We start from the raw sequence: 25001 nt of genomic DNA on the forward strand, positions 1-25001 counted from the left end.
ATTATTGATCATTAACCAGAAAACTCTATTCACTAGTTGATTTGGTATCAGTGATTTGGCAGATATTAATAATATTTAAATACACTATTATTGAATTGTTTAATATATTATCAGGCAATAATAAATTCTCCTGTGTCCACCATGTCAGAAACAACTTCGAGAAATTTGTCTGCAATTAAACATTTTGTCAAATTATTTCTACCAAAAAATATTAGTTTGATGTGGTAGAAGTTTGAATACTTAACCTGGTGCTGCCACTTCATTGTGACACTGAGTTGTTGTCTTTTGCATTGAGTGTTAGAATGAAAATTGTCATCCTAATGGAGCTGTATAAAATTTGAGGGACCAGGAGTTTTACCAAGTGATCCTGACCAAAGTTTATCCTGCAAGCAGTATCACAAAAATGTCAAGATTATCTTATCTGCACAATAGTTTACTGTTGCACGTATGGTTCTCTTGTTTTCCACTTTTGAACAATGACTAAATTTTAAAGGAACTTCAGTGGCTGCAGGGAAATTTGAGAAGAGCCAAGGTAATGGAAAATTCTATACAATGATTTTACAAATCTATTACATAGGATTTTGATTCTTATCTTTCATATCCACTCATTTACCTCTGCTCAAGTTAAGGTGCCTGCAGTAACACATTGAACTTCTGCTGCTGGGAGAGATAAAGAGCAATACAAATTTGCTCATTGTTCTGAGGAAAGATCCATCGTATCTTAGATTTCCTGCATGTGATCAGCAATTCAAAGACACCACTTATGATTGCATGCACATTTTCTCTTAGTTTTTGGTTCCCTTTCCCTGGGAAAAGGAAAATATGATAGGCCCACCTCTGGTGCCAGCCATTGTCCACATATCAATGCAGACAGTTGGTTTTCAGGTTTTGTTAGTCATCATTTGCTGGGTCCTAGATGTTCTCACACCTGTAGTTTGACCTGGGTTACCACAGATCCCCCACACGGGCAGGTGCCTGACCTTGAGAGAGAACTAGTGGCATTGCAAAGCCCAAAAATCCTGCCTTCCTTTGGGAGGATAGGATTTCTCAGGCCAATGGCTTTGCAAGGAAACCAGAGCTAGCTTTCCCACACTGCAGTCAACTTTGGTGTATCACAGCAGTCAGAATTAGCACTTTCAGGGCAACAACTCATTGTGAATGTCCAGAAAAGATCTGCTTACTGCTAGCAGCAGCTGGAGGGCTGGTGCTGGTTCTGGGGTAGGAAGTGGGGGCACACTGCATTCTAGTAGCACAAGGGTTCCCAAACTTCTTTATGCTATAGAGCCTTCTATGGGCCCCAGGTTGGGAACCAGTATAATAACTGGAGAATAAAGCTTATTGGAAACCCTCAGTCTTCAAGTTATCTAATAAATTTATTTGAATGTAGCACCATTTTGTGACTTGTGTCAAAAGAAAGGGGCTCTTAGTTTTATTCTTAATGCTGAATAAATCACTCTGCTATACATTTGAAATTCCACATGAAACAATTTGTAGCAATACATGGCCATGCTGAACAGAATGTGCTAGTACAGAGTACAGCAATTCCCTATTTTGATCCTAAACACCAACATCTGTCTTTGCAAGATGAAGAGAGATCGCAACTTACTGGGGCTATGCTGATAGGATGTCTGCTTTCATCATATTGAAACATAAGTGAGCCCTGGCATTGAACATGTCTCTGTGGTTGGAGTGCCCATGGTGCCTATCTTCTCATGAAGGTGCCGATATAGGAGATGAATACAGACCCTGACTCTAGACCAATAGACAATTCAGTTTCTGTTAGCAGTAATATTGCATAACTTGTGCACTGACAATTCAAGGTAGGAGTAGAGTGTCTATTTTGACTTTGGGGGAAGGGGTAGTACAACGCCAGTGAGTGAGTCCTGCTCTCTCTCCCCCCTTTGTCTCCTCGTCTGTGCCTGCAGCCCACTTAAGCCTGGATCTAATCCTCAGTCTTTCACCAAAGCCAGCGGTTGCATCACATTGCAAGTAGTTTCCAAGTACTTGTATCACAGTGCAGTTCACCAAAAGTCTTAGTGATGATTAAGACTAGCTTTAAAATGGACAGGCAGTCTCCAGAATGCAAAGGGAATGAGAATGAGAGGGCAAATGCCATTATCTAAACCTAGTGGCAAATGCTTTGTACCTTTATATCCAAAAACACAGAGGCTTAGTTTTGTCCTTCAGGAAATTAATTTATTTTATTCAAGCCTGCTGAATACATTTCTAGAAACTGCCCTTTTAACAATCAAAATGGCATCTGCCAAAGGTCAATTTTATATATAAAGACATAAATTATATACATTATTACATTCTCCCATCCACCACAAGCTAATTCTACATCATTTAACTAAACATTTCAAGATATCATCACACTCTGGTTGAGTGCATAGCCTCCACTTAAGCCTGCCCATTGTTTTATTTGTACAGTACTCATGGGCAGAGCGTGATCCATAGTTAACATTTGGACATGAATTCCTTCATAATTGTCTTTGACAACAGAAGATGACTGTGCTTCCATGTGTAACATGCTGTAAGGTTTCACTGTGAAGGCTAATGTAATGGCTTCCTTGTAATGTTCCACTGCTAAGGAAATGGTTTCTCTGTAGCAGCAATGTTTGGGTTATGGCTGGAAATAATGGGGCTTTGGAATGCAGGGGTTAGCCAATGAGAAAATGTTGTTCTTTCTTGTGTGTCTGGGAGCCGGGATTTTCTCAGTCTTGTTGGGGAGAGAGTCGGAAGACCACTGGATGGAGTGGACTGAGGAGCGAGGGTCCGAGGGCCGGCTATGCTCGGAGGAGGTTGATGAATAGCTGTATCAGTGAGCTCCAACAATGCATAATAGACCTTTTTCCTTAAAATGGGACCTTTTACTTTTTATTTTCTTTACTAACCCTTTATTCAGATTAAGATTTATAAAGTTCAATCGTTTAATTACATACGGTGTACTGTCTGATATTTTGCGGTGCGGATTTGTAACCGGGCAACACATCATGCAGCATCCACACAAACGGGATTTCTCAGTTTGGCCGGGCCAGAAGTTGTTTTCCCCTCGACGAACAGGTGCTGGCCGAGACTGAGGGTTACAATGGCTCTCTCCATCGCTCCCCGTTGAAAGACCGCAAAAATCCCGGCTCCCAGACACACAAGAAAGAACAACATTTTCTCATTGGCTAACCCCTGCATTCCAAAGCCCCGTTATTTCTAGCCATAACCCAAACATTGCTGCTACAGAGAAACCATTTCCTTAGCAGTGGAACATTACAAGGAAGCCATTACATTAGCCTTAGCAGTGAAACCTTACAGCATGTTACACATGCTAGTTCATTATTTTGAAAGCAATTGTATATTCACAATTTCTCATGGTTAAAGCCATTTTTCAATTCATGGGGAAACAAGTTGATGCACTGGGTTTACTTCATGGAACAGGGAAATCAGGGGTTTCTGTACAGGATATTATGGTACTACTGGACTCCAGACAAGATGGCTAAACCTTCTTCATCTTGCTGTGAGTACTTTTTCTCTGCAGCTGACGTAAAAACCTCTCAGTTATTCAGAACTATCCCACATATGATGAGACGACACAGCAACACCATGGTGACCAAACTCTCTGGCTTTTGAGTAGCAAACTGGCACAACAGCACAGCATGCACCTTGGAATGCACAGAAGATCTTTCTTGAGCTTCAGTCTATTTCCACTTCGCATCCTCTTGCAGCAATTGCCAGATTTGACAAGAATTAATTATAATAATTCAGCAATCACACACGTGCCTTCAGCTTAGCTGCACTAATTGGAGAAACTGCATTGGTAATGACTTGGACCTTCTCTTCAACTGTCCACACAGTGTGCCCCATATACAGTGCTCCATTCGCCAAAAAAGCACACTTACTTGTCTTTGGATACAACCCTACCTTTTCTAATCTGCGCAACACTTCTATCAGATTCTGCAGCTGTTCATCTCTCAAGATTTCCCTCCTCAGAATATCGTTCAAGCATACAGGAACACTTGCACTTCCTCCATAGTCCTTTGAAAGATAACAAGTGCAAAGGAAACTCTGTAGGGTAGTCAACCATTTGTGAACAAGCCCTTGTGTGTGATGATAGTCAAAATCCTCTTGGACTGTTCATATAAAACTGCCTGTTGATATGCATGACTCATTTCCATTTCAGTTAACTGCTGCCCTGCAGGAAAAACTGAGAATAATTCTTCTATTCCAGGATCAGGACTTGATTTATAGTCAACTTGTAATCTGTACAATTCCTAATGGATTCACTGTGTTTTAACACTGACACAATGGGTGTAACTATTTAGTAAATTCAACAGATTCAGTTCTTTTTCTCTCAGAGAAGCCTGTCAATTTATGTCCCTAACTTTGGCTTCATTGGTTCAGGCACTGCCCTTGTCTGGATGAACATGGTAGAGAGACAGGATCAACATGAGCTTTGGCTTGGGTGCCCTTCAATGTGCCCAGCTCAGCTTTGAAAAGCTCTGTTCATCTCCCTAGCCCTTTCTGTAATGTTGCAGCTGCACTCATGGACACCTCCCATCTAGGGAAATTTTGATCAAGAAGCCTCTTCCCAAAACGTTCGGTCCTGAGATCGTAACAACAACTTGTAGTGATGTTTTAACTTGTCCGTGGTATTTCGCCGTCAAAGTCAGCAACTCTGATCACTTCCATGTATTCACTTGTTTAGGTTTTCAGAATTAGCTGTGCCTTTTTAAGTTCAAATGTTGTGACCTCAGGCCACCCAATGGCTCATTCAGTCTGTTTCATCAGTGTTACACTCCACACAGTTTAAAATTCAAATATCTCCAACATTCTTTTCCAAGATAACAATCAGTGGTTCTGCATTTGTTAAATGCCTCTGCTTCATTAAATATTGTAAACACATCTGTATTAGAGTCTTCATTTCCTTTACGTTGTGAGAATAATGGAAACTGGAAATTTTGAGCAAACTTTTTGAATTTACTTTATTAATTTTGTTTGCTCAACTTGAGCAAATGTCTTTTTAAAGCACAAAAATGACCCTTTTCTTGCCTGATCCAGCATTCAGATATAGTATGTTTCCTCCACAGTTTTTATTTACCATTTTAAAATGATGTTCAAGTTGCTTCAGCATAATTTGCTTTCGAGTTTGTCCTCAATCTGTGCTGTTATGCAGAACACCTGGTCTCATTTTCAAGTCCTGCACATATTTATTTGATAATTCCACTGTGTTCACAGAGCTTATATTCACTCTAATAATGACCACCGCATTGTTGGTTCTGCACACTAACCTGAGGTTAAGCATCTAACAGCGTGCCATAATTACTCTTTTGTGACAATTTCAGCTACAAATTCAGCCACTGTTTCTTGAGAATCAAACTTAAATCTTTGCACAATTTTGCTTGGCTTTGGATTATAGAGATTCTTCAACAAATCCACAAATTCCTTTTTTTTTTATCATTACCACATTTCTGCGTGCTCAGCAAGTTTTCCAATAAACCATAATGCAGGGGGCTTCAACAAGTAAAGGTCGACCTTGCTTTATTTTTATCATTGATGTTGTTTCCAGTAAAGAAATGCTACATTATCTCACAAAATTCTTCTGTATGGGTTTGAGGGGCAAATGCAGCCATTAAGACTATTAACTTTTTATTTTTATTTAAAAAGCAGATGGTTGTTAAACTTTTCTTATCCCCTAGCATTTCTTTTTTTGGAAAAAAAAATCTCCAGTCCAAAGTGACTTTGGGATCAATTTTCTTCATTGTCAATATATTACATCTTACCATACAAAAAAGGTGAACTCTTAGTGTTGTCCTTTAAGAGGTTTACTTATTTTCTTCAAGGCTGTTGAGTGCATGTTTGCAAACTCATTCCTTCTTGGGATCAATGAAAATGGTCCCTGCAAAAGATCAAAAGAGCCGTGCGTGATAAGATCCCTAGGCCACCAAGATTTTAGCTGTATTGGAGAACAGCTATTAACTATATAATATTTAGCAATACATTACTACAGAAATTCCATACATAACCCCCCAACTACAGATGAGTTTGGACAAAAGAATTGAATTTGAATTAGCAACACCAAAAAACAGCATTATATGAGGGTAATATGAGATACTTGTCTAACGCATCAATAGCGGAGGGCTATTTCAAGGGTGAAGAGACAATTTTGAACGAGGTTGGAGGTGATATCAGATGCACGGCAACTCTGGTAGGACTTGCAAGACATTACTTCCTACAAAGCAAAACCCCCCCAATAGCATGAATGGCAGCAATGCTTCACTACCAGATGAACTCAATGCCTTCTATGCACGCTTTGAAAGGGAGAACACAACTACAGCTGTGAAGATCCCTGCTGCACCTGATGACCCTGTGATCTCCATCTCAGAGGCCGATTTTAGGCTGTCGTTAAAGAGAGTGAACCCTTGCAAGGTAGAAGGTCCCGATGGAGTACCTGGTAAGACTCTGAAAACCAACCAACCAACCAACTAGCGGGAGTATTCAACAACATTTTCAACCTCTCACTGCTACGGGCAGAAGTTCCCACTTGCTTCAAAAAGGCAACAATTATACCAGTACCTAAGAAGAATAATGTGGGCTATCTTAATGACTATTGCCGTAGCACTCACATCGACAGTGATGAAATGCTTTGAGAGGTTGGTCATGACTAGACTGAACTCCTGCCTCAGCAAGGACCTGGACCCATTGCAATTTGCCTATCACCACAATAGGTCAATGGCAGATGCAATATCAGTGGCTCTCCACACAGCTTTAGACCACCTGGACAACACAAACACCTATGTCAGGATGCTGTTCATCGACTATAGCTCAGCATTTAATACCATCATTCCCACAATCCTGATTGAGAAGTTGCAGAACCTGGGCCTCTGTACCTCCCTCTGTAATTGGATCCTCGACTTCCTAACCGGAAGACCACAACCTGTGCGATTGGTGATAACATATCCTCTTCACTGACGATCAACACTGGTGCACCTCAGGGGTGTGTGCTTAACCCACTGCTCTACTCTCTCTATACCCATGACTGTGTGCCTAGGCATAGCTCAAATACCATCTACAAATTTGCTGATGATACGGTCATTGTTGGTAGAATCTCAGGTGGTGACGAGAGGTCGTACAGGAGTGGGATATGCCAACTAGTTGAGTGGTGCTGCAGCAACAACCTGGCACTCAACGTCAGTAAGATGAAAGAGCTGATTGTGGACTTCAGCAAGGGTAAGATGAAGGAACACATACCAATCCTCATAGAGAGAACAGAAGTGGAGAGAGTGAGCAGCTTCAAGTTCCTGGGTGTCAAGATCTCTGAGGATCTAACCTGGTCCCAGCATATCAATGTAGTTATAAAGATGGCAAGACAGCAGCTATACTTTATTAGGAGTTTGAAGAGATTTGGCATGTCAATAAATACACTCAAAAACTTCTATAGTTGTACGGTGGAGAACATTCTGACAGGCTGTATCACTGTCTGGTATGGGGGGGCTACTGCACAAGACCGAAAGAAGCTGCAGAAGTTTGTAAATCTAGTCAGCTCCATCTTGGGCACTAACCTACAAAGTACCCAGGACATCTTCAAGGAGTGGTGTCTCAGAAAGGCAGCGTCCATTATTAAGGACCTCCAGCACCCAGGGCATGCCCTTTTCTCACTGTTGCCATCAGGTAAGAGGTACAGAAGCCTGAAGGCACACACTCAGCTAATCAGGAACAGCTTCTTCCCCTCTGCCATTCCATTCCTAAATGGACATTGAATCTTTGGACACTACCTCACTTTTTAAAAAAATATATAGTATTTCTGTTTTTGCACGTTTTTAAAATCTATTTAATATATGTAATTGATTTACTTGTTTATTTATTATTATTATTTTAATTTTTTTTCTCTGCTAGATTATGTATTGCATCGAACTGCTGCCGCTAAGTTAACAAATTTCACGTCTCATGCCAGTGATAATAAACCTGACTCTGATTCCTTTTCAAGCCGAGTAATTCCTGGCTAGTGTTGAACCTGAGGGTACAGCCTCAAAAATACAAGGGCGTTCGTTTAGGACAGAGATGACAAGTAATCTCCTTAGACAGGTGGCGGCAAATCTGTGGAATTCATTGCTACAGACGCCCGTGGAGGCCAAGTCATTGGGTATATTTAAAGCAGAGGTTGATAGGTTCTTGATTAGTAAAGGCATCAAATATTACAGGGAGAAGGCAGGAAAATGGGGTTGAGAGGGATAATAAATCAGCCATGATGGAATTGGCAGAGTAGATGATGGGCTGAATAGCCTAATTCTGCTCCCATGTCTTATAGTCTTAATTCTCTAGAGTGGCATATAATGACCCAAAAATGGTTGTAATCATATTTCACGGAATAGTCATTTATGCATCATGGAAATTAATACTAGTAAGCATTCAAATTTACTGCCTATCTTATTGATTCCCTTAGCTATTTTAAATAGATCACTCCTTAATTTTATCCATGATGGAAGCTAAACCTCATCTATGAAATCCATCCTTATAATTTGGATTCATAATAACATTATTCTATTTTATTCAAAGTAAAGGAATAGAAAAAGGAAAGGATTGCATGTTTTGAGCCAGATGGAGTTGGACTCTGGATTAATAAACTTTCCATCACTGCAAACTGCGTTGTTAGATCATGACAACAGAGGATACACAGACAGCAACGAGAAGTATCCTTAGCATTATTGACATCTCTGCTCGGTATCTCAGTGAGAACTCAGAAGTTCCTTTGAAGAAATACCTGCATCTTGTGTTGAATCTGCTTCTAAAATAACCTCTGGAAGGACATCAATCCACTTATAAAGAGCTCGGACAAAAATTGTAGCACAGACCAACAAAGAGAAAGCAGGCGTAGTTTTCACTTCACACAAAGTGACCTTTGCTGAGCTAGTCCGTTTTTTTGTATTTGTGACAAGAGTTTTCCAGACACATGATGGAACTGGGGGTGCGGGTTGGTGGAGGGGGAGGTTGATTTCACAGAACTCAGCTGCTTAGGCTTAACACCCATCCCAAAGGGCCAAACAACTATCTGGAAATCCTTCAAAACACACAAGAGAGTCCAGTTCCACTGCAAAGTATTACCTAGATTAGAAACACTCTCCAGTTTCCTTGCTGAGTAATTCTGGGTTTTGTATTTATTTCCACTTGGAACTGTCAAATCATGAAGACGTGGCTTTGGCTGCGATCCAGCGCCTGGCAACAACAGCTTGAAGACCTCATAATGGCCAAGGGTGATTGACAGCTACAACATAAACAACAAACCATCTACAGAATATTTCCGCATTATTAAAGGGGAATGCCAGAAAACTTTTCTTCTGCTGTTTAGCGTCAAGTTAGTTCTCAGAGCTTGAATAATATTAACATGTAGCACTGACATCCCTATGCTTTCTGACAAAGGATTCGATTCCAAAACTAAATACTTCTTAAAGGGATAAGCCCGGAGTATAAAACATGAAATCACTCATATGGATCAAATGAATGTTAGGCAGCTGGATCCCAAAAGGCAGTCTTCCAGGACACAAACACTTACCACAATTCCTCAGCTCCTTCTCTTGCGAAGTACATGGACTATCCACTGAGCAACAAAAGGCCACAAAACTAAAAACATCAAGGTCCGTCTGGATGGATTGAACAACCACCTGGAAGCTCTCTAAAAGGAGCAAAGAATTAATCAGCTGTGACAGACAATTTTGACCATATGATTACAGAACTCATGAAATTACAATCAAGTGAAGTCTTCACTCAGCCTCTCATGTTTGAAAGAAAAATAACCTCTTGTCATAATTTCCCATTTCTCTTATAGAGTTGTAAAGCATGGAAACCAACCTTCAGCCCAATTTATCTACGTTGACCAGGATGCCCTACAGAATCAGTCCCACTTGCACCTGACTCATATCTCTGCAAACCCCTGCAATCCATGCAACTGTCCAAATGTCTTTTAAATGTTGTTGTCATGCCCACCTCAACCACCTCCTCATTCCGTATACATACCACCCTTTGTGTGAAAAAGTTACCCCTCAGGTTCTAATTAAATGTTTCCCCTCTCACCCTAGAGCTATGCCTTCTAGTTCTTGATTGCCCAACCAAGAAAAGCTCAAATTATCTACAGGTACGCTGGAAATTTTGTTTATTATACAATTTGATGATTGTATAATAAACCTCACACAGTGGTCCGATCTACAGTGCCTATAAAAAATATTCACAATCCTTGCAAGTTTTCGTATTATTGTTTTACAACATTGAATCACAGTGGATTTGACTTGGCCTTTTTTGACATTGATCAAAAGCAAAAGACTCTTCCATGTCAAAGTGAAAATAGATCTCTACAAAGTGATCTGAATTAATTACAAATATAAAACACAAAATAATTAATTGCATAAGTATTCACCCCTTTAATATGACACACCAAATCATCACTGGTGCAACCAATTGGTTTTAGAGGTCACATAATTAGTTAAACGGATGATCTGTTTTTGGAGACCTGTGTGCAGTCAAAGTGTTTCAATTGATAGTAATAAAAATTCACCTCACTAAATGCTATGTTTGGTGTATGCCAGACACCACACATCAGCAAAAACACACCATCCCTACCGTGAAGCTTGGTGGTGGCTGCATCATACTGTGGGGATGCTTCACTACAGCAGTCCCTGGAAGGCTTTTGAATGCAGAGGGTAAAATGAATGTAGCAAGATACAGGGAATCCTGGAGGAAAGCCTGATGCAGTCTGCAAGAGAACTGTGACTTAGGAGAAGAGTTGTTTTCCAGTAAGACAATGACCCCCAAGCATAAAGCCAAAACTATACAGGAATGGCTTAGAAACAACAACGTTAATGACCTGGAGTGGCCAAGTCAGAGTCCAGACCTCAATCCAAATGAGAATTTGTGACTGGAGTTTAAAAGGGGGGTTCACTCATGATTCTCATGCAATCCAACAGAGTTTGAGCAGTTTTATATCGAAGAATGGGGGAAAATTGCAGTATCCAGATGTGCAAAGCTGACAGAGACCTATCCACACAGGCTCAAAGCTGTAATTGCTGCCAGTGAATCTATTATATACTGACTTGAAAGGGGTGAGTAATTATGCAATCAATTAATTTGTATTTAATAACTGTAATAAATTTAGACCAATTTGTAGAAATTTGTTTACATGTTGACACAAAAAGAGTATTTTTCTGTTGATCAGTGTCAAAAAAGCCAAATTAAATCCACTGTGATTCAATGTTGTAAAACAATAAAACATGAAACCTTCCGGGGGGGGGGGGGTGAATACATTTTAAAGGCACTGTATATGAGCCATGTGAGGCTGGAAAAGATGTAATGCATTAGCAATTTTTTTTAACATGTTGAAATCGCATATTGGATTACAAAGAACATCTCTGTATGAGATGCAAAAGACAAAAAAACATGGTAATTACATCTGGACATAATAAAGGCAATGTCCAGCTCCCATGGTCACTGAAAAATTGAAGAGATGGCATGACCAGTTTTGACGACACACAAGGTGCGATATTTAAAATCTAACTGAGGTTCAAACAAAGCATTAATATTTTAGTCTCTTTATTGTAGACCATGGATGGGAACAGTCAATGGATTTGAAGTGAAACCATAATCTTCAGCTGTGCCAGCCATGGCATTGTTGGTATCACTTTCACCTCTGAGGGGGAAGATTGTAGGTTCAAATCCCATTCCAGAGCTTAAAGCGCAAATCCAAGCTAATGTCCCAGTGCAACATTGATGAAGTCAGCACCCTTGTCATTTGTGTCAGATGCTCTTAGGTAAAAGACATTACAATATTTTGAAGAAGGGTCAGGGCAGAGGAAAGGGGATGGAGGTGTGGTGACGGAACTGGTATATTTGCCAATATTTACCACTCAACCAATATTATTAAAACATATGACCAGGTCATGATCATATCGCTGATTGTGTACACATTGGATGTTTTTCTCATTAGAACATTTTCAGTGCTACAAAAGCATTTCCGTAAGACATAGAAACAGAATTAAGCCATTCAGTTCATCAAGTCTGTTCCATCATTCTAATGTGGTTATTATCCTTCTCAACCCCATTCTCCTGCCTTCTCCCTGTAGCCATTGACATCCTTACATTCAAAAACCGATCAACCTCCGCTTTAAATACACCCAATGACTTGGCCTCCATAACTGTCTGTAGCAATGAATTCCACAGATTCACCACCCTCAAGCTAAAAAAAAAATTCTTCTTTGTACGAAGGAGATGTCCTTGTAGTTTTAGACTGTGCCCTCTGGTCCTAGGCTCTACCACTACCCATGTTCTCTCTGTCTAGGCCTTTCAATATTTGATAGATTTCAATGAGATTCCCTCAACAATATTCTAAACTCTAGCAAGTACCGGCCCAGAGCATCAAACACTCCTTATTTGTTAACCCTTTCATTTCTGGGATCACTTATGAACCCCCTCTGGATCCTCTTCAATGTAGCACATCCTTTCTTAGATAAGGGACCCAGATGGAGTTCAGCCTAGATAAGTGTGAGGTGGTTCATTTTGGTATGATAGCAGATTATAGTATTAATGGTAAGACTCTTGGCAGTGTGGAGGGTCAGAGGGATCTTAGAGTCCAAGTCCGTAGGACGCTTAAAGCTCTGTGGTTAAGAAACCATATGGTGCATTGGCCTTCATCAATTGTGGGATTGACTTTAGGAGCCGAGAGGTAATGTTGCAGCTATACAGGACCCTGGTCAGACCCCACTTGGAGCACTGTACTCAGTTCTGGTCGCCTCACTACAGGAAGGATGTGGAAACCATAGAAAGTGTGCAGAGGAGATTTACAAGGATGTTGCCTGGATTGAGGAGCATGCCTTATGAGAATAGGGTGAGTGAACTCGGCCTCTTCTCCTTGGAGTGACGGCGGATGAGAGGTGACCTGATAGAGGTGTACAAGATAATGAGAGGCATTGATCGTGTGGATAGTCAGAGGCTTTTCCCCAGGGCTGAAATGGCTAGCACGAGAGGACATAGTTTTAAGGTGCTTGGAAGTAGGTACAGAGAAGATACCAGGAGTAAGTTCTTTATGCAGATAGTGGTGAGTACATGGAATGGGCTGCTGGCGATGGTGGTGGAGGCAGATATGATAGGGTCTTTTAAGAGACTCCTGGACAGGTACATGGAGCTCAGAAAAACAGGGCTATCGGTAACCCTAGGTAATTTCTCAGGTAAGGTAAGCTTTGTGGGTCAAGGGGCCTGTATTGTATTGTAAGCTTTCTATGTTTCTAAAACTGCTCACAGTACTCCAAGTATCATCTGAATAATGCCTTATAAAGCCTCATAATTACATGCTTGCTTTTATATTCTGAATGCTTTCTTACCAACTCAATCTGCAAGTTAACCTTTAGGGGATCCTGCACAAGGACTCCCAAGTCCCTTTGCAACTTTGATTTCTGAATTTGCCCCCTATTTAGAAAACAGTCTGTGCCTTTATTCCTTCTGCCAAAGTGCATACCATACACTTCCATACACTTACCATACACTTCCCTGCACTGTAACCCATCTGTCACTTCTTTGCCCATTCTTCCAGTCTGTTTAGACCCTCTGCAGATGCCCTGCTTCCTCAGCACTACCTGCCCCTCCATCTCTCTTTGAATCATCTGCAAACTTGGCCAAATCCTTGACATGTAATGTGAAAAGAGGCAGTTCCAACATCGACCTCTGTAGACCTCCACTAGTCATCAATAGCCAACCAGAAAAGGTTCCCTTTATCCCACTCTGCCTTCTCTCAGTCAGCCAATATTCTATCCATGCTAGTATGTTTCCTGTAATACCATGGGTTCTTATCCTGTTTAGCAACTTCATGTGCAGCACTTGTCAAAGGCCTTCTGAAAACCAAGTAAACAACATCTACTGATTTTACAACCAGAAAAGGCTCCCTTTATTCCCAATCTTTGCCTCCTGCCAGTCTATTCATTGTTTGTAAGGTGGCTTATGACATTCTGAGATCACTAACTGTATACTATGGTCTATACTTTTTGTTCTAATGTTGAAACAGAAGAAATTATCAACAATTTCAAACTTAAGGTTGAAATAAATGAAAGTAACCAAATAGTCAAAAGAGATAAAGAACTTGTAGAAATCATTAAAGAAAATGTGAAAACTGCTCCCATGACTTTGCCAATGGGCAATGCCAGATAAGAGAAACAGCGGAACAAAGCTTTGTGGAAAAACTATGGAGAAATAATATATAATAGGCAGAATCTCCAAAGGTGTTTTTCATAATATTTAATGCTGAGATTTTCTGGTTGTAAGCAAAATGGAATAAATTTGGGAGGACAACACATATGAAAATTGGCAGATTGAAAATGAGCCTGCTTTTTGAGTAAGGATCTGTTTTCCTGAGCAGGCGCAGGTAGTAGAGAAGGTGAGTGTTGGTGAAGGTGGAGACAGAAACACTGACAGTGTCAATGAGTATGGCAGGCGTGGTGAAAAGTGTGCTGCTCACATTCAGGGCTGATGGACAATCTGCACTGGGGAGAGAAGCAGGTTAATGTTACACAATGCAAATATAATATTGCACCAAACTCAATTCTTCTTCCTCACTAAATTGAAAAAAAGTGCTAGTATAATCATGTCATAAGTTACTTAATATTGAAAAATATCTGCTTCAGATTCACACACAGGTAGATTACAATAATTTGAACTATATTTATGTAAAATATAAATGTAAACTGAAAATTCAAAACAGGGAAAAATTAAATGCCTATGTGGCATGGCTCAAATTTTTAAATAATTGTATTTGGGAAAACAGGGTGAAGTGTTGGGATGCTTCAATTAAATTGTCCAGTTGATTCCTGATGCTTGCAGTTCACTAACTCATCACTAAAACTGAAATTCTATTTTCTGTGCAATAACTTCAGCTTTCATCGGCAGGATATATATATAATATTGTTAAAAAACAAATTCAATTGCCATAGGGGAATAGCTTTAATGTCAACATGATTGGATTATTAGACTGCCTTCATAAAATAAGACTTGAAGGATGTATGAAACTGTAGTTGCAGTTACATGCATATTATTAAGGCAGACTCACACCAGTCATTCCAATTCAGTAATGATTTGTTGTATATGGAGTGCTCTAAAACATTTCTGAGATGGTGAAAAGGCATTGCATCAATAAGTTTTAAATCAAAATTTCATGAGTGTTGAAGACACCCAAGTCAGTAGGGACCCTCCGGAGAAGATAATATATCTGTATTACACAAATTAGGTTCTAATATTAAAAAAAATGCAGTGTATTTGCAGAAAATTTCTACAGAGCCAATAAAATGCCCCTAACTTCTGGTTCTCACTTTAAAGATACAAAATATTTAGTTCAGAAGAAAGAATGGATCCCTTCAGCTGTTGTAACATATCTCTCTCGTGGCAAATGAGATGGTCTAGACATTATTGATGGAAGCTGGAACAAATATATCTCATTTCAAGAAAGAATAGAAAAATAAACCAATTTTAGACCTACTGGTCTTCCAGAATTCACAATTTAAATTAGTTATTTCAATGCTTTTTAATAGAGGATACGTCGAATTGTGAATTTAATTTGACAAGATGTTTTATAGGGTGCTTGGTACAAAAATGTATATATACTTCAGGAAAAAAATGTATTAGCATGAATATAAAGTGAACTCATGGAAGGTTAAAGGGAATAGTTTTCATGGCACTATTCTAGCTCCTCCCCTGCTGGCCCGTCGCTGCATACATTGTATCCTTAGCTTTGACCATTTGCTCTCTGTATAATTTTGAGACCATCAGACATAATTCTCAGTAGTTCTGTGTGGGCAAGAGACATCAACTGGTTAGCTTATTTGTCTCAAGTTGAAGACTGGTGCTGATGCACATTGGGTGGATTGGAAGTAGTTTCTCCCTCATTTTAGGTGATAAAAGTAGTGTCCACCTGTATCATGCGACTGGAAGTGATTTTACTTCAGCATCTCTGGATTGTAAGTGTTCTGCTATCTTGGAATTGGCAGTGGTTTTCTTTTTGTGTCATGGGATTGGAAGAAATATTCTTCTACTATTACAATTGGGTTTAGTATTTTTTTGTAATATTACAATTTATTTTAGCGTGTCACACCAGACAGTCAGCCATTCTTGTCTGGCGCGTGGTGTCAGGATTGGTCTCCTTTTGGATTAACCAGGTCACGATATGAACGTTCCTGACTCGACCCTTGTTTTTTTACGAGGCCAAGTGGCTAGCTCAACGCTCAACCCGGCACAGATGGAAAGCGTGCTCGGGGGTGGCCCGACTTGGATTCGAACTCGGGAGCCTTTGCTCCAGAGTCCGGTGCTGATGCCATTGCGCCACCAGCTGGCCAATATTACAATAAATGGATCTAAGAATAAAGAATACATGCAGGAGATTATTAAAAAGATACTTGAATAACATTATTCACCTTAAGCCCAGTCATTTTCAAGCATGGAGGCTGTAACTCAGCTGTATCCATCTGTAATAAGAAAACAATATATATATATAAAAGTTGATATCATACTTCAGTAGACTTCCATTGTTAGCCAAGCAAGAAGCAAGTATGCAAAAGAAATCAGTCTACGTGTAAAAATTGTGTTACAAGGCTTGTTTTCATTAAACTCAATAATATGCTCATGCAGGGACTATCGTGTAAACATATTTGTGTGAATGAAACTCTCAATGAACAATTACATATCTATTCCAGAGTTCCTGGCTTTTGCTACTTAGTGAGAATTTATAGCTGAAATATCCCAAAAAAGAATAAATTTTCAAGGCCGCATACCATTGCAAGAAAACATTAAACTTTTCTACCTGTTTCTCAACAGTTCTTACTGATTATTAATAGATGCCAGTTATTAATGAAGATTTCTTACGGTCTAGATTATTTTATCAGAATTGTATTTACTTCATTGAAGGTTTGGCCAAGATTGCTGTCAGTAGAAAACAATATTAAATTTAAAGGGAATCAACGATTATCGATTCTTACTTTGAATATCATTAAATCATGAATAAACAAGAGTCTAATATGGTATGGCGATGTTACATAACATAATTAAATGATGCTTTGATTTCCTGTCACAGAGTTAAATGGTAAGTTAAATGGCTAAAACTACCCCTTATAGTGCAAATAAATGGCAAAAGCCTCAAAGAAGAGTTGAGAGAAAACAGGTTGCAGGGCTACAGAGGAAAAGTAGAATAAAACGGCTTCACTGGGGGCTGGTTAGGGCATAATGGGCCTCTTTGTTAGAAGAAAGGTGGATCTAATCCAATTTCAGATCACCTGCTGTCCCCCTCCTTTTATCTAGCAAAATATATGTATTTCCACCCTCTCCCCCACATCCTCCATCTGCCCATCACCCACATACTCCTCTCACTGGGACCCCTCTCCCCAATGTTCCTATCTGCCCACCATCCCTCCCTTATTTTGTTCCTCTTCACCTTCCCTTCTGATCAGACTCCATTATCTGCAGCCCTTGTTGCCTCCACCTATTGCCACCCAGCTTCTGTCACAATCTCCATTCTTCCCTCTCCCCACCCCCCCAACTCCATCTGCCAAACAACCCTCCTCACCTGGATCCACTGATCACTTGCCAGCTCTTGCGCCAGCCCTCCCAATCACCTCTTATTAGTTGCTATCCCCTCTCTACTCTTTCAGCACAGATGAAAAGTCTCGACCCAAAACTTCAACCGCCCATTTGCTGACTGACCTGAATTCCTCCAGCAGCTCATTTTTTTTGCTCCAGATTTCAGCATTTGCAGTCTCACATCCCCAATCCTATGGGTGCAATTACAGTTCTTCAAGTATACTTTTTAAACACAGCTGTTTCTATTTTGTAGAAACACTTCATGTATTAATTAACTTTTGCTCTGATTCAGCTGATGGTGACTATCAAGGGGGATAGATCACATCTCCACTTATTTACTTTACCCAAAGTAAGCAGTATGAGAAAACCTTGATACGCAGGTTTTAAGCATGGTGATTTGAAATATCAATGTGGGAATTCACCTGAATTTGTATAATCCCCAGAACATGGTGCTGACAACCAATCCTGGATGCACCTGTATTAATGACATTATTCTATGTGCACCATCACGCAATGCATATCATAAACTTCACTCATTCCATATTAATCACAGCTCCCTCAAGCAGCAGGGGAATGTAGGCTTTGGAAAGGCAAAAAAAAGGCCCGCTCCAGAACGCCAGTGATTGTTTTTTCTTGGGAATGTCATTTGTGGAACTCAGGTGGGGAGGATTAAACTCAACTATTTTGACTGCCTTTGTTGAACTATCTGTGAACCAAATAGGACATTATCGAACTTCTCATTACTGTTTAACCACAGACTTTGATATGTCAGTGCCTTCATGGGAAAAAATAAGGGGGATAAAACCTAGGAGAGGCAAACCATATGTGGATTTTTACAGGTTCTGCAACATAAAAAATAATCAGTTATGAGTGAAATATTTAACTAATTAATAGTCATAACATGTAGTTACTGAAGCTATGACACTAATAATATAGTGCTAACAATGCTATGTTTTAAATAATCTGATTCCACAAGTTTAACTGCATACTGAAAACAATCTGGTATGAATTGAAAGCCTTTGTGCATGGTAGTTTTGTTAGAATATATATTAACTATTCCCACATGTGCACTGATATTACTAAATATTGAAATTAGGCTACAGAATTAGAGTAACTGCCAACATTGGAAAAGACCACACCCTTCTACTTATTCAACATAAATTTTGAATTGAAATTATCAACAGTTGTTTTAAGTGATAACAGGATATAGCTAGCAACTGTTATGGGCATTATTATTTATGCACTAAATTTTTAATTGTGTTATGTAATAAAGCATGAGGTAAGAGGGGAGATATATACTGTGCATACAAAATGGTAAAAATGTTCATGCTTTTCAAAGCATTAGAGGTAGACAAATACCACAATATGAGTCTGTGCGCAACTGTAGCATCTGTGATGTAAAGATGCAATGGTTAATGCAATATATTGAAGTAATAGGCTTTTTCATGAGGTGTAGCTAGTGACAAAGTCAAAGCTATTAACCAACAGGGGAGAAACATTACAAAGCACCAGCAGGGCTCCATCACACTGTCATAGTGCCAACATGGTTCCCATGCCATTGAGCCCCTTATCATAGTTGCAGGAAAGCATGCTACAAATATATTTAGAATCCTTGCCAAGGTCTCTCATTTGCTCTCCAGCTGGCAATGATAAGTCTAGTAGCACAACACTCGCTGTATTCTTGGCTTCAGGAACCAAGCAAAATTTGTAAGAGGAGAATAGGGGAATTCATTGGGCAGAATGAATCTAAGATCATGTTAGCAACTGAATACATCAGAACAACAGTCGGCTTTCAGCTGGAAGTGCAATCGATTACCCTGCCTAACACTAGCCACCAACTGGAAAAGAGCATTTCTGCAAAAAAAAACAACAAAACGTTCAATTTAACAAAGTGAATTAGAAATGTAAATGTGTAACGCTGAACTTTTCCTGATCATCTGGCTATTTTGTGTGAACGGGCATATAACTTTTGCTCTTGTGGCATGATTTTTATATCAGGGACACATGGATGATGTCATTTTTTTTTGCAATATTGTTTTAGCGAACATTATGAAAAAAACAAATACCACTTGTTTTGGGACTTACCACTGTTAGATTCTCACAGGGCAAACTGATCTTTCCATTCTTAGGTCTGGCTTGTGGCGCCAATAGGCAAGTGTTTTAACTCTACCTGATCCTCCTTATCTTCCCCTGCTGTTGATTTGTCTATCAACAAATATCTATCTGTTGATAGATATTGTCTTGGTCTTCTGACTTTGTAATCTACCAAAATCAAGCCCCCATCCCAAGGCCTAGGTTCCCGTTCTCCCACACTTATGACTCATGAACTACTGAGGTCATCAGTGGAGAAACTGTTCTCACTTGCCGCAGACTTCAAATTCACTTGATGCTTGGCACAATTCTTGCAAACACAGCATGGGCCTTGATCATCTCCTCCACCTTCCAACTCCAAAGTTGCACTACAGGCCACCCAAGCACCTTCTCCACAGGTGTCAATTCCTTTCCCTTAACACCCAGCTACAGCATGGGTTGTTCCGACGTACAGCAACCCCCTAAAACTGATCTCAGGCACAACTCTAAGGGTCAATTTTTCCATTGAGAAAAGATGTAACATCCATTCATTTTGCCTCAGAGGGCAAGAGCTGAAATGGATCCTGGCTCCCCACTGTAAGATCCATTTACCATTGGTACTTCTAGATCACGCCACGATCAACAAAAAAAGATCTGTTTATAAATGACTTGTTAAAGAATTTAATAAGGCAGGAGATACAAGTGTAATGTTTTATAAGTGGTTAATAAACCCACATGCTGGCAAGAACAAAAAAATAGATTATTTGCAAATGTTCAAATATCCATCCTTCCCAATGAATCATTATGGTTGAATGTTTACATATTATGTCAGAATTTAGAATCCATGGCTTAAGAATAAATGACTGAAGGGTATGTTCCTTTTTTTTCTCCTTTTGCTTATTGGCCATTTATTGACAGTAAGCATCTCACTCCCAAGTGTCTGCTAATGTTCCAAATCAATGGGAAGTGTACATTAAGAGCCAAACATCAGCTCTCTTTTCAAATTCTTCCTGTTTTTCTTTAAACATAATTCATAATCATTCATATTCTTAATCAATCAGCTGTCAACATTTCACTGTCTTTCCTTTAGTATTTACAGGCACTAGAGTAATCTGACGCAAGAAAAAAAACTTGAGCATAACATCTTTCACTCTCTGAAGTTAATAGGACCAAAACATGGTGAAGTTAATTTCTTTTTTTAACACACACATACAGTAATTTTCAAATGTGCATTCAGATATGAAAAGACTCACAACTGCTGTTGTTCAATTTGTTAATGACAAATGGGTTATAAACTAAACCATGGAATCCAGCTGCATGGGATCTGCTCCATAATTTATTCATATCTTCCACATATCAGGGATATCAGACCCCTGCAGTTCCACCCAAACAAGGGGTCTAATATCCTAGTGGGAAGGTATGCTAGTGCTACATGGGGTGCGGGGGGGGGCGGTTAAACGAGAGTTGCACAGGGATGGGAACCAGAGCACCAGAATAGATAGTGGAGTGATTGTGGAGAAAGATATGGTTAAGCCTACATAAAAGGCCAGGAATCAAGAGGTTGAACATGGTGCGACTGATGCAAGGAGTATTTTAGCAAAGGTGGATGAGCTTAGGGCGTGGTTCACCACATGGATTTAAGATGTTGTAGCTATTAGGGAGACTTGGTTGCGAGAGAGCCAGGACTGGCAGCTCAGTGTTCGGGGGTTATGTTGTTTTATATGTGATAGAAAGGGTTGGATTAAAACGGGGAAGGGTAGCGATACTAGTCATAGAAAACGTCATGGCAGTGCTCAGTCAGGACAGACTGGAGAGCTCACCTAATGAGACTTTATGAATAGAACTGAGGGACGAGAAAGGGATGACCACATTAATAGGATTATATTATAGACCACACAACTGTATGAGGGATTTAGAGGAGCAAATTTGTAGAGAGGTAGCAGTCTGTTGCAAGAAACATAATGTTGTGATAGTAGGTGATTTTAACTTTCCACGTATTGTCTGGGACTCCCGTACTATAAAAGGACTAGATGGCATACAGTTTGTCAGATATGCTCACGAAAGTTTCCTTAATTAGTACTTAGAAAGACAGCGTGCAACACTGGATCTCCTATTAGGGAATGAGACAGGGCAGGTGACAGAATTTGTGTAGGAGAACACTTTGCATCCAGTGATCATAATGCCATTAGTTTCAAAGTAAATATGGACAAAGAAAGGTCCGATCTACAGGTTGAGATTCTAATTTGGAGAAAAGCCAATTTTGATGGTATCAGAAAGGATCTGGAAAGTGTGGAATTGGTTAGGTTGTTTTCTGGAACAGATGTGTTTGATAAGTGGAACGCCTTCAAAAGTGAAATATTGAGAGTACAGAGTTTATATGTTCTTGTCAGAATAAAAGGCAAGGATAAAAGGCTTAGGGAACCTTGATTTTCAAGAGATATTGAGGCTATGGTTCAGAAAAAGGAGGTGCATAACAGGTATAGGCAGGAAGGAACAAATGAGGTACTTGGGGAGTATAAGAAATGCAAGAGAACACTTAAGAAGGAAATCAGGAGGGGTAAACGAAGACATGAGGAGGAGAATCCTAAGGGATTTCACAGATACGTTAAGAGCAAAAGCATAGCAAGGGACAAAATTGGTCCTCTGGAAGATCAGAGTGGTAATCTACAGTGTGCGTGGAGCCAAAACAGATAGGGGGATCTTAAATTATTTTGTTTTGCATCTGTATTTACTTGAGAGACAGACAGAGTCCCTCACAGAGATGTGAGGAATCGCAGCAGTGTGATGATGGACCCTATAGGTTACGGAGGAGGAATGTTTGCTGTTTTGAGACAAGTGAGGGTGGATAAATCCCCAGGGTCTGACAAGGTGTTCCCATTGGCCCTGGTGGAGGCAAGTACAGAAGTTGCAGGGGCCATAGCAGAGATGCTAAAACATCCTTAGTCACAGGTGAGGTGCCGGAGGGTTGGAGGATAGCTAATGTTGTTCAAGAAAGGCTCTAAGAATAAGCTAGGAAATTATAGGCCAGGGAGTATGACATCAGTAATGGGAAAGTTATTGGAAGTTATTATAAGGGACCAGATATATGAGTATTTGGATAGACTGGGACTGATTAAGGATAGTCAACATGGTTTTGTGTGTGGTAAGTTACGTCTAACCAATCTTGTAGAGTTTTTCAAGGAAGTTACCAGGAAAATTCTTGAAGGCAAGACAGTCGATGTTGTCTACATGGACTTTAGTAAGGCATTTGACGAGGTCCCACATGTGAGGCTAGTTGAGCAAGTTGAGTCGCTTGGCATTCAAGATGACTAAGTGAATTAGATTAAATGTTGGTTTCGCAATAGAACCCAGAGAGTGACTGTAGATGGTTGCCTCTCTGACTGGAGGCCTGTGATTAATGGTATGCCACAGGGATCAGTGCTAAGTCCACTGTTGTTTGTCATCTATAACAATGATCTGGATGATAATGTGGTAAACTGGATCAGCAAATTTGTGGATAAGATTGGGGGTGTAGTAGATAGTGAGATTGACAATCAGAGCTTGCAGTGGGATCTGGACCAGCTGGAAAAATGGGCTGAAATATGTCAGATGGAATTTAATGTAGACAACTGTGAGGTGTTGCATTTGGGAGAACTAGCCAGGGTAGGTCTTACATGGTGAATGGTAGGGCACTGAGGAGTGTGGTAGAACAGAGAGATCTGGGAATACAGATCCATAATTCCTTGAAAGTGGCATCACAGGTAGCTAGGGTTGAAAATAAAGCTTTTGGCACATTGTCCTTCTTAAATCAATGTATTGAGTACAGGGGTTGGGATGTTATGTTGAAATTGTATAAGATGTTGGTGAGACCTAATTTGAAGTATTGTGTGCAGTTTTAGTCATCTACCTACAGGAAAGATGTAAACAAGAATGAAAGGGTATAGAGAAAGTTTTCAATGATGTTGCCAGGACTTGAGGACCAGAGGTATAAGGAGAGATTGAGTAGGTTAGGACTTTATTCCTGAGAACATAGAAGAATTTGGGAGAATTGATAGGGGTATACAAAATAATGTGGGATATAGAGGATATAGATAGGGTAAATGCAAGCAGGCTTTTTCCACTGAGTTTGGGTGAGACTAGAGGTCATAAGTTAAGGGTGAAAGGTGAAATGTTTAAGGGGAACATGAAGAGGAACTCAAGAGGGTGGTGAGAGTGGGGAACAAGCTACCAGAGCAAGTGGTGGATGCCAGGTCATTTTCAATATTTAAGAGAAATTTGGATAGGTACATGGATGGGAGGGGTATGGATGGCTATGGTCCAGGTGCAGATTAATGGTTTGGTACAGACTAGATGGGCCAAAGGACCTGTTTCTGTGCTGTATTTGTTCTATAACTCTATCTCATCAAAATACAAGGATAACTATTGTAAGGGAATCCAATGGGTTAACAGCTGGACATTGGCCATCAAGTACAGCTGCTGCACTCTGCCTTGTGTTACACAGGATTCCACTAAATCTCACTCTTGGAGTTGCGGCTGTGGCCTTATGGATGTTCTGTAGGTTGATACAGAAAATGGAGAAGCTAACATCTGGTAGAATTAATACATATTTATTCTATATCATGTCTGCAGGGTTAGTAGCACAATGAGGACAAGAAATTTTGTTACTTTGTGCAAATGGCTTTTATTGGGCACATTGAGGGACTCATTCTGGCTCAGCTGTGGGAATGACGTGTAGATCAGTCACCTCAGATGGCAATAGGATCCTCCTGCACAAAATCCTTCTGCTTAAGAGCCCAAGAGTGATATGTGTGTTTGTATGCAGAAGCAAAAGTTGACAGGACAGGCGATTGTAACTAGTGGGCGGTTAAAGGAGAGGGCAATCTCACCTGTTCAGGTGGATTGGGGATTTAAACAAAGCCAAAGCTCCTTTAAGTGGTTGATTCTTACTTTTCCCCATCTTGCTGCCAAAGTCAAGCTCCCAATCACATCCCTCCCCAGCTTCTAAATGACCTTTTGTTTAAGTTAGACCACTTCAGTCAGTTCAAGCAAGTCTTAATTTCATGCTTCAACCCACCATGTCCTGCTCCCACCCCTGATCTTCTCAGTACCCACGCTCCCCATCCACAAAACAATCCCAAAACCACAAACAAAGCCCAGCCCTGCTAGTGACAGATAGGACAAAGTGCACATACCCTGTCCTACCATGTATAACAGCTTGGGCCTACTGTGCAATTAATGTTACGGCCATCAAGCCTCACACAAAACTGGTGGAGAATTGCTCCATCACCAGGTTCAGCCTCTGTACAGAATACTGTATATCCCAAATGCTTCTCCCCTTCATTAATACCAATTAAGTAAATAGCCAGTTATGC

At 40.1% G+C, this 25001-nt stretch overlaps 1 protein-coding gene across 1 annotated transcript in view; it reads right to left on the reverse strand.

Annotated features, from left to right (window-relative positions):
- Positions 1–5512: 5512 nt before the first annotated feature.
- The window catches only part of LOC132384921 (acyl-CoA-binding domain-containing protein 5-like), a 90499-nt gene continuing 71010 nt past the window's right edge, over positions 5513–25001 (reverse strand). The window contains exons 10-12 of the mRNA XM_059956560.1: positions 16422–16472; positions 9539–9658; positions 5513–5887 (exon numbers count right to left, since the gene is read on the reverse strand). Of these exons, the coding sequence (XP_059812543.1) occupies positions 9548–9658; positions 16422–16472 (162 nt within the window). The 3' untranslated portion in view covers positions 5513–5887; positions 9539–9547. The remainder of the gene's footprint in view (positions 5888–9538; positions 9659–16421; positions 16473–25001) is intronic.

Source organism: Hypanus sabinus, chromosome X1 (genome assembly GCF_030144855.1).
Source record: "Hypanus sabinus isolate sHypSab1 chromosome X1, sHypSab1.hap1, whole genome shotgun sequence".
NCBI lineage: Eukaryota > Metazoa > Chordata > Chondrichthyes > Myliobatiformes > Dasyatidae > Hypanus > Hypanus sabinus.